This window comes from Myotis daubentonii, chromosome 7, assembly GCF_963259705.1.
Source record: "Myotis daubentonii chromosome 7, mMyoDau2.1, whole genome shotgun sequence".
Taxonomy (NCBI): domain Eukaryota; kingdom Metazoa; phylum Chordata; class Mammalia; order Chiroptera; family Vespertilionidae; genus Myotis; species Myotis daubentonii.
The window spans coordinates 2,194,965-2,210,295 of record NC_081846.1 but is presented as its reverse complement, the minus strand read 5'-3'; the positions used below and the strand labels follow the sequence as shown (position 1 = coordinate 2,210,295).

At 43.9% G+C, this 15,331-nt stretch overlaps 1 protein-coding gene across 1 annotated transcript in view; it reads left to right on the top strand.

Annotated features, from left to right (window-relative positions):
- COL5A2 (collagen type V alpha 2 chain) overlaps window positions 1–10,910 on the top strand; it is a 154,893-nt gene extending 143,983 nt beyond the window's left edge. Inside the window, exons 47-53 of the mRNA XM_059704846.1 lie at window positions 1,495–1,602; window positions 1,972–2,025; window positions 3,006–3,113; window positions 4,869–5,160; window positions 6,215–6,402; window positions 8,355–8,594; window positions 9,244–10,910. Coding sequence (XP_059560829.1) covers window positions 1,495–1,602; window positions 1,972–2,025; window positions 3,006–3,113; window positions 4,869–5,160; window positions 6,215–6,402; window positions 8,355–8,594; window positions 9,244–9,390 — 1,137 coding nt within the window. The 3' untranslated portion in view covers window positions 9,391–10,910. The remainder of the gene's footprint in view (window positions 1–1,494; window positions 1,603–1,971; window positions 2,026–3,005; window positions 3,114–4,868; window positions 5,161–6,214; window positions 6,403–8,354; window positions 8,595–9,243) is intronic.
- The last annotated feature ends 4,421 nt before the right edge of the window (window positions 10,911–15,331 follow it).

Here is a 15,331-nt window from a genome sequence, read left to right as displayed (position 1 = left end):
AAATCCATATCAATATTTATGAAGATCAATTATAGCCTTAAAATCATGGCCTGTTATTAGATCACAATTCTCAGTTTCAATTTGAGCCCGGCTAGAGAGGATTTCATAGTTCCATAGCATGTACAAGTCAAACGTTTTCTAGCCAGTTACAAAAACAGTCTAGTTTCATTTTTCATGATTAAATGAATTTTAGTTAATAATAACAAGTAGGTGCTTTCTGGTTTAGTTTATTTTCAATTATGAAATTTTGGAGCATTCCCCAAGTAAAAGAACCTCTCTAACATTGTGAAAGCATTCAGGCTGATTTTAGTACTTAATATATTTTTATTGATTTCAGAGGGGGAGGGAGAAGGCTAGAAACATCAATGATGAGAGAGAATTATTGATCGGCCGCTTCCTGCACTCCCCTCACTGGGGATCGAGCCCGCAACCTAGGCATGTGCCCTGACCAGGAATTGAACCATGACCTCCTGGTTCCTAGGTCAATGCTCAACCACTGAGCCATGCTGGCTGGGCTGATTTTAATATTTAAATTTACAATGTTATATAAAATATAAAAAGTTACTGAGATTTAGTCTTGCTTTTATTATAAAAAGGTTTTCATACTGTTTGACAATTAGGATATCCAAATTAAAAAAATAAAGGAACCATACAAAAGAAGAACAAAAAACTGGTAAGGAAAAATATTACCCCAAGAGCCCATCTGTTTGGTGGTCTCTTTCATCCTCCAGTTCTCTTCCAGGAGAGCTGCCGACAGCACAGTTCTCGCACGTACGTGACCTTGTCAGTTTACTGTGAGCTCTGGACCGGAGCTGCTGTGGTCACCTAAGACTTAAGAAACAGGAAAGAAAGAATGAAAGGAAAGGAAGGAAGGAGCCCGAGACTGATTAGACTGATCAGATAATTTTCACCTTTTCTTTCCTTGTGGCTTCTATCCTATAAGAAGATTATTAATTATTGCTTTTCCTTTAGTTTCTCAGGATCAGAATTGATGCATCTACTCTCTTAGCAACTTTCCAGGATGACCAGTTTTTTAATATAGTCCCAGCTGTCATGTCCAGTTTATCTGCATATGCAAATTTAATAAGCATTTTCTTTTTAGAGGTAGCATAGTAAATAAGGACTCATGTTTTGCTTTTAAAGAAGCTATATATGGCAGCAATATTTTTCACATAATAGCAGCCGAGTATGTGAAATACAGTCTTTGAAACTGTTTTAGATAAGAAAGACCAACTTAAAAACACCTCATTTTAGTATAAATATAGGATAAACATTAAAAAACTAACTCTTAGGAAAGCATTATTAAATACAGTATGTTTTAATTATTACCTTCATTCCAAAAGGCAAAAATTTCTAGGTCTGATTCCATTTATATAAGTAAATACGTTCATATAAAGTGTGGTACTCAAAATAACAGTAAATACAATTGTAAAAGGTACAATTGTAGGAAATTGTAGTCTCAACAGGCAATACCCACGCATGACCTGTTTCTAGGGACCCCAAGGGCCTCGCGGTGACAAAGGCGATCACGGGGACCGCGGCGACCGAGGCCAGAAGGGCCACCGGGGGTTCACCGGTCTTCAGGGACTTCCCGGGCCTCCTGTAAGTAGCTTCTCCACCAGTGACCTGCCCTCCGCGTGAACGTGCACAGCTGTCTTGACATGGACATTGTCGTAAAACGGATGGACGTTTGTACCTTCCTGTCCTTTCAAAATAATGAGTTACCCACCTGGCCACCGTCACTGCCACTTGCTAGCTGTGACTTTTAGGAAAGACCTGAGCCCAAAGGGTATGTGCACGGTCCCTCCTGCGCGGTCGTAACTGCTGGGCAACTCAGGAAGACCTTTGGAGACGTGACTGTACGAGCAGTTGATGCAGCCGATGTCAGCGGCAGCGGATTTTAACCACCCGAGGCCGGCAGAATGCAGGATGGAAATATTCTGGTAACATTTTACATGTTTTTCCACTCAGGGTCCAAATGGTGAGCAAGGCAGTGCTGGGATCCCCGGACCATTTGGCCCAAGAGTGAGTAACTAAGCTGGACCAGGCGTGAACGGCGGTGCGTGCCGTGACGTCCTGCGAGAGCCCGAGTAGCATGTCATGGCTGAAGCGAGAATTGCCCAGGTTCTCTGAAGCAGGCAGCCAACGCGTGAGAGAAACCAGTCGGCAATCGCCTTTAAGTAGAAAGCCCTGTACTGTGACTTGGTATTTCACGGCCCCACATTAAACCTCTCTCCTGCGGTGAATGCGTTCATCGATGGGGCCATCCTTACCCGTGCTCACTGACATGCCCGTTACTTCGCACTCGTTGAGGTGATCTCAGAGGACGGCCGTGCATGGAGGCAGAGCTGGCTGTTCTGCAGCTGAATGTGCTTTTTTAAGGAACTGGGGTCCTTCCTCAGAGTGTTTTGCCTAAGGCTGATTCAGAAGCAAATCATAAAATGAAACCAACATATGTGGCTTTTAGAAATTCCACATTAGTATTCATGCTGCCCTAATAGGTCATTAATGTCTAACGTAATTGACAGACCTAATTGTTTAGGAAAATCATTAGAATTTCTGCTATGTCTAAATCTAGTATAAACAACACATTTTAGGAGAGTAGTATTCAAATTGTTAGGACGTCATGAGATACTTGTGTAAACACACAAGCATAACTTATAATTATATTAATCACTTCACCTTCTGCCTTTTTCTTACTCCTAGTTCACTGAATTTATAACTGAGTTTACATGAGATTTGATGAAATAGTCCCAATACTAATAAAAGTAGATGACAAGCCCATTAAAGGTTTTAACTGCTGCTGGTCTTTTATGTGCATGGATGAAAATTGATGTGCGATGAAATAGTAAAGTAGGAATGTTCTGGAACTCCATTCGTTAGTCATTAGGATCTGAATCTGAGAAACTGCTGTGATGGTTCATCAGGAAAACGGTTCTTTGTTTAGAGAAGGGCGCTGTGGGAGTTTTCTCAGAGAATCTAACATCCAGTTTTGCTTCTCGCAGGGTCCCCCGGGCCCAGTGGGCCCCTCCGGGAAGGAAGGAAACCCCGGGCCGCTGGGCCCCATCGGGCCTCCTGGAGTGCGGGGCAGCGTCGGGGAGGCGGGGCCCGAGGTGAGTCACAGGGTGTGCGTGCAAAGGCTCTGCTGGTCCTCACGCCCCGGCCCAGCCGAGGACGGTTGTGCAGCCGGTGGACGAGGGACAGAGGGACTCTGAGAACAAACCTAAAAGCCACACGAGAGCTTGTCTGTAGAAGTAACTTGCAGCTCTTTAATCGAGATCGTTCAGAGCCTGTAAAATCGGAGTCCAACTAGCTGGCCCTCCTGTCATGGGCACCGATGAGAGCAAAGAGCAGGCGCGCTGTGTCCTGATGGAGCTCGGGGAGAAGGCGCTTTGCCTTGACGGCAGTACGCTGAGTGTGGGGTAGATGAGTATAGTCGCTCATGAAAATGCTGCAAAGTGAAGAGTATGAAATCTAAGCTTTTCTCTATTGCAAATGACATTAAAAACGATTTCAATTAACATTTTCATCACCATGTTCCAGTAGTGCCTACTTGAGGGTTATGTAAACTGTGTTAGGCTCTGGCTTCTCGGGTCGTTGGGACCCTCCTCATCTCTCTTCCTCTTCGGTCTGATTGACCTGTCCCTCTTTATTCTGACTCTGCCCCTCACTGGCCATTAAACTGAATATTTATTACTTATTTTATGAAACGAAAAGCCTTATGTTTCCCCTGGTCCAGAGGAATATTCCCCATTATTTGTCTGTGGGCGGAAAACAGCCAGAAGTGCCATTCCTCTGACTTATTGGCCCTCCACTGACTTTATGTGGCGGTTCACTCGTCCTCGCTAGGAAAAACCTCCTGCGATTGGTGTAAAGGAACTCACGGGCCGTGATGTGATCTTAAAAGTGAACCCAACAGGTTTCACAGGCTCCTGAGGTGAGGAAAGGTTGAAGCAACTTGTCCAGAGCCAGCTCCTCAGGGGTGGACTCCAGCCTTGTCTGCCAGTGGGAGCTCCCAGGTGAAAGGTGACCACACATCTTACAGCTTGTTAAGGGAAGGGCTAGAGCCCGGCCGGCGTGGCTCAGTGGTTGAGCATCGACCTATGAACCAAGAGGTCACAGTTCCATTCCCGGTCAGGGCACATGCCCAGGTTGCGGGCTTGATCCCCAGTGTGGTGCGTGCAGGAGGCAGCCGATCCATGATTCTCTCTCATCGTTGATGCTTCTCTCTCTCCCTCTCCCGTCCTCTCTGAAATCATTAAAAATATATTTTTAAAAAAGGCTAAAGAGAACATTCTTAAATTTTGTTTAGCACACAGAATTTTGATCTACACATTAGTTTGAACATTTAAAAGACTTCCACCTTCCCCCTTATTTGAAAATAGGGGACAGTTGTCTTGTGGTGTTCGTTGTGGGTATGTCCTTGGTATTGACGTGCAATCTTACAGAACTGGGACCCACAGCTTCTCTGTATCCGCCCTCTCAGCGTCTGTCACAAATCCTGTGAGACATTGTAGTTGGCCTTGCCCCCAGTCATCTGGAAATGAATGGCCATGTCTGCATATTTAACATAAACTATATTCATCTTCAAGGTGAACATCAGAGCACACACTTGGTGCTCTGAGCTTGCTGTAGCTCAGATGCTGACTTGCAGGCCTGTTGCCGGGGAAATAGTTCGGTGTCACTCTCTCCCTTGGGAGGTTACAGGCTGGCAGGCAGAGCCCTCAGGTTAAAGGGCGTGACTCCCAGGTCCCAGCACCGTGAGGCCGGGTGTAACTCCCTGGGCACCAAGTCCCAGCAGTGCCTTGTGTCCAGTGAAAAACAAACAACAAGTGTGTTCATGTGTTTCCAATGCTCTCAACCATCAGGGTCCTCCGGGCGAGCCTGGCCCGCCTGGCCCTCCGGGTCCCCCGGGCCACCTCACGGCCGCCCTTGGGGACATCCTGGGGCACTACGATGAGAACATGCCAGACCCCCTCCCCGAGTTCACGGAAGACGAGGCGGCTCCTGACGACAAGAACAAGACGGACCCCGGCGTCCACGCCACCCTCAAGTCCCTCAGCAGCCAGATCGAGACCATGCGCAGCCCCGACGGCTCTAAGAAGCACCCGGCCCGCACCTGTGAGGACCTGAAGCTCTGCCACTCGGCGAAGCACAGCGGTGAGCGCTCGCGTCCTGACCAGTTGTTCTCGCTGCCTCCCAGCCATGACTCACTGACTGCCTTCCAGGAATGTAGTGATGCCGAGAGAGGACATGGTCACCACGTCAGAGAGTTTGTGGGTTAGCGGGGGGACCGCCAATGACATGAAGAACGGGGGTGAGACGATAAATACTCTGAGAGAGGACACACCCTGTTAATGATCTGACCTCATCCTGGCAGTGCCGTTTCCATCCAGAAGTCGTAACAATTGGAGATTTTGTGGTGCTGTGACGTGGAGAACACTTGCTGAAGCAAGGCTGGCATTGCCCTACCTCCGTGACTTCCCAGGGGTTTAATATGCTCACATGTATCATTGGGCCTTCAAGAGTAGAATGAAGTTTATTTTATTTTATTTCCCAAACTTATTTGATCATGAAATACCTTTCATGCAGTTTAATGTTCTATAAATACAGCTTTAAGGATCTCTGCTGGCAGGATTATATGTTAATCAAAGTATTTTGGAATTAAGTAGTCTTTCTGTCCTCATTGTGTAAACCATGCCTTAAGTTTGCAGTATTCTGTCATTTTGATTAACCTAATCAGACCTGGAGAAAAGGGATTCTGGGCCATAAGAAGAAGCTGTGAAATGCTTAATGGCCCCAGTTAACTTTGAAATGACATTGGCAGGGAGAGCTGAAATGACCTGTGAGGACTCGGCAGTTCCATTCTCAGCTCTATACTTTACAGCCACCAGTGTCTCTACATTTTATTTAAAACGCAGTTTTTCGTACCTATTATATGTACACACATACATACATACGCACAGATAGATGCACAAATGCATATTTGCTTGTGGTTTTGACTACGTGTCCAGCACCAACTTGATGTAACCTAGTTCAAGTATCTCTCAGGTGTAATAGCGATCAATTCTAACTAGGGCCAGTGAGATCATTTATAACATTCTAATCACAGTTTAACTCATATACTTACTACATCGATAGTTTTGACAGTACATAACTCTCATCATGTTTGAAGTTCACTTTTCTTAGCAAATATGTTTATTTTGGAAAGCAGGCGAGTACTGGATTGACCCTAACCAGGGGTCCGTGGAAGACGCCATCAAAGTTTTCTGCAACATGGAGACGGGAGAGACGTGTATCTCAGCCAACCCGTCGAGCATCCCCCGGAAAACCTGGTGGACCAGCAAGTCGCCGGACCATAAGCCCGTCTGGTACGGCCTCGACATGAACAGAGGAGCCCAGGTAATCGCAGCCGAGCGCTTACAATCGCATGTTTGCTCTTCACTCTTTATTACACCTCAGGGTGTATTTAGGACCGTGTTGTTATTTTTTGACCAGATTTATTTTACCATGTTAATCTTAAAGTCATATATTCTCATTAGTTGCCATTGCTGTATCATTGAATAAACAAAGTTTTAGTATGAATTAAATGAATATAAATTTTGCACGGTGATTTTTTCATTGGTGGGATGTAGCAAGTAATTATTTTTATCATCAGTTCCTTTAATGCCTGTCACGCTGACTGTGAGGTATACGTGAAGGGGTCTGGCCCCTTGAAGGGCAGGAGACCTAGGTGACTGCTCCCTGGATGGGGACAGCAGGACGCCACTAACCTTCCAGAGCCTCAGGCTCTCATTGTGAAGTGTGGGTGACGATATCTATTTCATAGTCTTTGTGTGAATATAATGTCCTTACTATAGTATCCAGTAAGTTGTCTATAATAATAAAAGTGTAATATGCTAATTAGGCCAGACAGCCTTCCGGGCGACCTTCCTGACGAAGCCAGGGCTGCGAGGGAAGCCCAGGTCCCGGGTGCCAGAGGGAAGCTGGTGCCGGCAGCCGGGGGAAGGAAGGCCTGCTCTTGCACGAATATTGTGCATCAGGGCCTCTAGTAAATAAATATTACATAATTACTATAAGTGTTCATAAAACTAAATGACTTTAAATGTAGTATTGCTTAAACTTAATGTATTTTCATAATGATATGACGTCTATTAGTATTTTTCTGAGTATATGCTTCTTTTATGGCCCAGTATTTAGAATCTCAACCAGCCTTGCCACCTCCTACCGCAATACGAGCATTTCATTCTGGATCTCTTTGCGGCACCCTAGCTCTGAAATGTCCTTCTCACTCTACTCCTGCTCTCTCCTCAGAACTCACGTTCATGATAAGCATAATGTGAGCATATTATGGGTCTGAGTAATTTATACCAGAATCTACCATTATTTAATGAGCAGGAAAATTTTAAATGTACCCAATTGAAAGGTAATTCAGTGAATATAATATTATGTAAAGAGCTCAAAAGGGAGCATTGAAAATAAACCTCAGAGTAGAAGATGAATGAGAAAGAACCTTAAGGAAATCATTTTGATTATTTGTTCTTGTTAGCTAATGAAAACCTTGTGATTCATATTTCTTACAACGTATAACAGCTGGGTTAAAAATATTTTATGCTGCCACAGCTGGTTTGGCTCAGTGGATAGAGCATTACCCCTGGGACCAAAGGGTCCCTGGTTCGATTCTGGCCAAGGCACGTCCCTTAGTTGCAGGCTCAATCCCTGGCCCTGGTCAGGGCGCAAGCAGGAGGCAATCAATCGATGTGTCTCTCTCACATCAGTGTTTCTCTCTCTGTCTCTTCCCCTCCTTTCCTCTCTCTCTAAAAACCAATGGAAAAATATACTCAGGTGAGGAGTAATAACACCAAAAATACTTTATACTAATAGTTAAGTCCTAAATCTTAATATAATTAATAATAAAAACAATGAATTGTTTTTGATTCATGATTAAATATCCAAGCCAATGTTCAAGTACATAACTTCTTCTAAAAATAATATTCCAGAGATTTAAAAATACAGAAACTTTCTTTGATGAGTGCAATTATCATTGGTTTCTTCATCCGCTGTTTTGGGGAGTAAGGGAGAGGTTTTTACTGACGAACAGTCACTAACATTTTAAGGTACTTTTTTAAAGTAGAATATTCTGTTACATGACAGAATGAAAGTAATACTCTTCAAAACTGATTTACCTGAAATCACATACACACACACACACACACACATTCTCTCTCTCTCTCTCTCTCTCTCTCTCTCTCTCTCTCTCTCTCTCTCACACACACACACACACACACACACACACACGGCACTGTGAAACCCTTCGGAACTGCAGGTAGCAAAGACTCCTTTTGTCTTCCTAGTTTGCTTATGGAGACCACCAGTCGCCCAGCGCAGCCATCACCCAGATGACCTTCCTGCGTCTCTTATCGAAAGAAGCGTCGCAGAACATCACCTACGTCTGCAAGAACAGCGTCGGCTACATGGACGACCAAGCACAGAACCTCAAGAAGGCCGTGGTCCTTAAAGGGTCAAACGACTTGGACATCAGAGCGGAAGGAAACGTCAGGTTCAGATACATAGTCCTTCAGGACACGTGCTCTGTAAGTACTTTTGTGCCCTGCTGATCTGATGAGAGAAAAATTCATTTTTGCTAAAAATACTGTCATGGCACCAGCGGTAGGGACAGCTGTACCCTGTGTACAGACATAGGAGTCTGTCTGTCGTTCTTTAGGGTAAACTTGAACGTGTGCTAGGGCATGAGGCAGGTTCACACACGTGTTAATGCGAAACAGTGAGGAAAGCCTGACTCTTTGGAACCTGATCTAGCTCTTCTGCAAGTTACTTTTTTTAATCTCAGTCTCATGCTTAAACTTTCTTGATTCTAAAATGTATAATCAAGCTGAGGTAGGTTCTAGTTTTTACTGATTTGTATGTCTCCCTACGTGCATATCTAGTTATGAAAAAGGAAAACATTAATGATGAATTATAGTTTCATGTGAAAAGCAAATAGGCCTCCATCATTCACGTTGTCAGTGCCCGTTCGGGGCGTTTCAGGAGAACACAGGGCAGCTCCTGGCTTGGAAGCGTGGAAGCACGTCTTCCAGGCCTGCCGACCTCACTGTGGGCGGCGCCCTCAGCTCTAAAACATTGCTTGGACTCATATGCTATGACAGCTGGCTCAGAAGTGCTGCCTCGCACCTCTGCCGTCACTCATTCACACTGTTAACCCGCTGCACCCTTCACTCCTAGAAACGGAATGGGAATGTGGGCAAGACCGTCTTTGAATACAGAACCCAGAACGTGGCGCGCTTGCCCATCATAGACCTGGCCCCCGTGGATGTCGGCGGCACAGACCAAGAATTCGGCGTGGAGATCGGGCCCGTTTGCTTTGTGTGAAGCAGCCATGGTCCGGCGACAGCGAGCAACACCCTCACCATCCATGGCCCCACCGGTCGCGAGAACCTTGCCTGAGTGAAGCTGATCCTGAGACTCTTGAAGTAGTGGCTGGCTCCGGTCAGCGTTGTACATATGGTCTTCCGTGCCTGGCCTTAGCCTTCAGAATATTTATTTTACTTACAGTCCTCAAGTGTCCATTGAGTTAAAGGATTTTTCAATACAGAAGTTTAGGTGTAAGATGACCAATGACAATGACCACCTTTAAGAAAAAGTAAACAGATTGAATACATAGTCTTTGTTTTCTTCAGTTTATTTCAATGTAATGATAAAGTTGCTTAGTATTTATGAGAAAACTCTTCGTCCTGGCTGGTAGCTTAGAGAGTGGGGTCTGTAAAACCACAGCACATGTTTATCTCCCGTGGCTGCAGTTGGACAGATAGAAGGTGGTGCCTTTTTGCGACCTCTCAGACCCGATGATCAATTAAAAGTGAAAGATGATCGATCCAGGGTTGCCCTTGAGATAGAAACCCTCGTGCATGTCTTGATATTGTATAACTATCAGAGACTCTTTGAAGAGAATCTTGAAAAAAATGGTTCCTCAGTGTTTTAAATGGACTTTTTAAATAATATATATTCAGTGCAATTTCTTGAAAACAAAGTGAACTTAGATTTTATAAAGGGTGGTAAGTGTAGACTTTTTCCTCATTCAGATTTAAAGATATCTTTCCCTCTTGACTTAGCCTATTAATACAGCTGGAAGTCACATGAGTAAACCATTGGGTACAGCACTTTCTTGTTTAAGAAGACATTGAATGCAAAACTTTCACACATACAACCTTATCAGCATGCCCAGGACTCAGAGCTGAGAGTCTTCCGATGGCAGGAGCATCGTCCCGAAGCCTGTAACGAAGAAAAGATTATTTAGAAACCCAGCCGTGGAGCTGACTGATCGGATGTGATGATTGGAAATAGAACCATCTGGCCATTGAACTCTCCGAGGAAACATGACCAACATGTCTTAGCATGAGCTACCTCATCTCTAGAAGCTGGGATGGACTTACTATTCTTGTTTATATTTTAGATACTAAAAGGTGCTATGCTTCTGTTATTATTCCAAGACTGGAGATAGGCAGGGCTAAAATGTATTATTATTTTTCCATAATGATGGTGCTAAAATTCCTCTATACAATTCTTTAAAAATAAAGATGGTTTCATCAGTGCCATCTGTGAAAGCCTTAGACGTGGCCGTTTGTGAAAGAGGGGCCGTTGCTCCGGGCCTCCCCACTGTCCCCCCTCACGCTGTATCTGGGATGTGTGTAACCTGCCTGCTTCCTAGTCTGAGCATGTCGGGCCCCTGTGTCTCAAGGTTGTTGTTTTTCCTTAATTGCATTGTGTTGGCTCCATTTTAATTTCTTCTTTAACAATAAACAGCTGGGACCATCCCAAAGACAAGCCATGCACACAGCTGTAGTCATGTATCTGCAGAGCATCGAATTAAATGCACGCTTTTGTCACGTCAATGGCTTTTGTTCCGTGGAATTCATTTGAGCGTATCAGACCCACTTCCTTTCCAGCAGTGGAAGGAAGGGCGCTGTGGCATTCCTTGCTCACCATTCGTTTAAAAAGTAAATCAACAAATGTCTCCCGCCGACGATACGCTGGCTCATGTATGGAAGTCGAGCCGCAGCGTCACTCAGGGAGGGAAACTGGACACTAATAGCCACTGTCTGTGCCCCTAAGACCCCAGGGTAGTGCCGGGGTCCAACCCCAGCAGGTCCAGGGGTCCCCAAAGGTGTGGACGGAGTCGGCGAAGAAGGAATGACATGGAGACAGCGTTCAGTTGATCAGCAGCCTAACCAGGATCTCTAGCCAGGATTTCCAGCCAAGTTCTGGTCTGGATCTCCAGAGAGGTTCTGGTTAGGATCTCCAGCCAGGTTCTGTGTACATGTTCCCTCGCTAGGTTCTCCAGCCAGGTTCTGTCCAGGTTCTCCAGCCAGGTTCAGTCACCAGGTTCTAGTCAGGTTCTCTTGCCAATTTCTGTAGTCAGGTTCAGTCCAGGATCTTTTGCCATGTTCTCTCCAGCGAAGTTCTTCTGTCTGTAGGTTCTGTGTAGGTTCTGTCTTCTTGGTTCTCTTCTAAGTTCTGTCTCCTGAGTTCTGTCTCTTGCTGTCTTGTTGCATCTGTATTTATACCAGTTGATTCCAATACTATAAATCTCTATTCCAAAGGTTAGGGCGTTTCTTATCTCCATTCCAGGGAGTAAAGATTATGTAGCTTAAGCATGATTGTTCGTAGTTAAAGTGATTAATTACCCGCCTGGCACTTAGTTAAGAGATTTTATTCCCTCCCTAACTTCAGGGGAAAATCCCTACCTGGGGAAACAACCTTTCTCAGAGACCTTGGTTAAAACACATAGTGCCAAGAAGGTGAGCAAACATATTAAGAACAGTATGCCATATATGCCAGGTCCTTTGAAACAGCAAGGATGGACGGCTCCCGGCAGGGTAGGATTATTGACAAAGAGAAAAGCAGCTGGTTTTTCATGGTTGAAAAAACGGTGCTAATAAAACACGTGTCTCAAAGTGTATCACATATGAACGTAGCCTAACGTTTTCAGAGTTTTATTTCAATATTTAACAGCATGTTGTTCCCCAAATCGGTTTTGACTTGTGATCTACATCTTGAATTTGAATATTTATATCCCTAAAGACATCTGTGAGTTTGACTGCATTAAATCTTCTTTCAAGTTCAACTTATACAGGCTGTCAAGTTCAGGTAGATGAGCCAGAAACATGTGGTGATTCTCTCAAGTCAAAAACACTTATAATCTCCAAATACAGAAATTCTAGTTTATACTTGGAACTCGGGAATGTTTAACAAATAAAAGGCAATTACAAAGGCCCTGGCGTTTCTTGTCTGAGTTCTAGATCCACAGGTCCCATTAGAACAGTAGACTTCGTTACCTTCATGTCCCTCAGACACCTCAAACTCTATGTGACCAAAAGCAAAACAATCTTCATCTGGGAGGACGGTGACATTCATTTATTATTAATTTATTAAAAAACCCAAATGGGAATTCCAGAAATCAACTGAAATGAAAAAGGATAAAAATAGCAAAGAAAGCATAAACAATGCTGAAAAATTCCCTGACGCGTAACACAAAATTCAGCAAATTATGGCCAAGTACCATATAACTTACTCCAAATCGAAAAGAGATGCAAAGAAATTATAGGCAGCACCCCTTCTCATGAGAATGGTGTTATATAGCAGAAAGCAAGTGAACAAAATCTGGAGAGAATAAATGATTCTAACTACTGCACCGAGGGTCTCTGCCCCAGTGAGTGAAGAGCACTGAACACAGTTTTTCTTCGGAATTATGAAGAAAAAGCTAATTTGGACCTGAGGCCCAACAGCAGCAAACCAAGGCAATGATGCGTCCATGAAAGCCGAAAGCCTGAGGAGCCTGCGGCAGGCCAGTAAGTTAATTATTTTTTTTTTTTATCAAAATGGCTGGTGTCCCCAAGCACAGCTTTTCTCTCAGCCTCCTTTATCAATGCATCATTTTATACAATATTCAAATGTCCGCATTCCCCAGGGATCAGTCTTTTCTTCATCTTCACACTCAATACTCTCTCACCCCAGGCCCTTATCCACGCCCATGGCTTCAATTACTATCTATCTAGCAAAAGCTTCAAATGCATGCACACAGCCCAAATCCTCCTTGGAGCTCAGGAAATGCATGTGTAAATGTTTCACCATCTTCACGGGGTCGCAGAGGTACCTGTAGATCAAAATGCTCAAGAAAATGCACATTTCGGTCTCAGAGCTGATTGATGGCCGGTGAGCCCCATTTCGGGCAACAGCCTCCTCCTCGTCCTTCTGTTTAGGCCAGAGCCCTGGAGTGAGGCTTGGCACCTCTCTCTGCCTCGCCTTGCCAGAACCCTGGCATGGCATGTATTTTGAGTTTTGCCTCTTCAATGTTCATGAAGGCCATACCCTTCCCTCCATTCCTACTGCCACTGTCCTCGTGCACGTGATCATCGTTTCTCACCTGGGCTCCTTCAGCAGCCTGCAAGTAGGCACCCATTCTTGCCTCTTCTGATGCATTCTTCCCATGGGAACCAGAGCAAGTCTGAAATGTAAATCTGAACATCTCACCACACTCGACCCCACAACCCAACACAACACATACGCAGGACACTTTAAAAGCTTCCGTGGCCTCTCCTAGGATGAAGTCAGGCATCCTGAAGCCCTATGGAGCCCTGGCAGGCCCTGAGCCTGTATTTTCCCACCATCTGCCTTCCTCTCTGCTCCACACACAATGGGCGTCTGTCTCATTTCCTAGAAGCCAGATTTCCACTCCTGTCAAAGACCGTTTGATGGGTTTTCCTTGGCTCAGTGTACTGACACTCATCTTTCAGTGCCCTGCTCAGCGCTACCTCCTCACAAAACCCTTCCTAATCTCCACACCTTTCCCTAGCCCAGGGTGACATCCCCTGTTGTAAATTTTCTTGGCAGCTGTACTTGTCTTTACAACCTATGATGCTTCACACAGTTGTAGGATTACTTGTTTAGTTCCACTCTTCTCTATTAATTGTATTTGTTACAAGGGCAAGACTATTTTCAAGGATCCAACATACTGTTTGTTATTTGTGTTGGTTCAAAAGACATTTAAGTGAATTATGAGAAGTTATATACTATGTAACTAGAAAACTATGTTTAGAGAGCATTTATACTTGATTTATGTACTAGTGTGAAGCAATTATTACTATTGTATTATTATTACTGTTTCTATTAGTATGAATATGAATATCCAAATTTATATGGAACCAAAAAAGACCCCAAATAGCCACAGCAATCTTGAGAAAGAAGAACAAAGTTGGAGGGATCACAATACCAGATATCAAGCTGTATTACAAAACAGTCTGGTACTGGCACAAGAACAGGCATATAGATCAATGAAACAGAACACAATCCAGAAATCAACTCAAGCCATTATGCTCAATTAATATTTGACAAAGGAGGCTAGAACATACAGTTGAGTCAAGACAATTTCTTCAATAAATGGCCTTGGTAAAATTGGACCAATACATGCAAAAAAATGAAACTACATCACCAACTTACACCATACACAAGAATAAACTCAAAATGGATAAAAGATTTAAATGTAAATAGTGAAACCATGAAAATCCTAGAAGAAACCATAGGCAGGAAAACCTCAGACATCTCTCATAGCCATATATATACAGATACAGCTCCTAGGGCAAAGGAGACTGAGGAGAAAATAAACAAATGGGACGACATCAAAATAAAAAGCTTCACAGCAAAATGAACCATCAACAAAATAAAAACGAAGCCCACTGTATGGGAGAACGTATTTGGCAATGATACATCTGATAAAGGTTTAATATCCAAAATACATAAGAAACTCATACAACTTAACAAAAGGAAGACAAATAATTCCATTTAAAAAATGGTTAAAGGATCTAACTAGACACTTCTCTAAAGTGGACATATAGATAGATGGCCAAGAGACATATGAACACAATGCTCAAAGTCACTGATCTCCAGGGAGATGCAGATTAAAACTACAATGAGGTATCACCTCACACCTGTCAGAATGGCTACCATCAACAAACGACAAGCGCTGGTGAGGATGTGGAGAAAAGGGAACCCTAGTGCACTGTTGGTGGGAATGCAGGCTGCTGCAGCCATTATGGAAAACAGTATGGAGTTTCCTCAAAAAATTAAATATGGAACTGCTGTTTGACCCAGTGATCCCACTTATAGGAATATATCCCAAGTGACCTGAAATACCAGTCAAAAAGAACATATGTGTCCTATGTTAATAGCAGTGCGATTTATAGTAGCTAAGATCTGGAAACAGCCCAAGGGCCAATCAGTAGATGAGTGGATAAAAAAGCTGCAGTACATTTACACC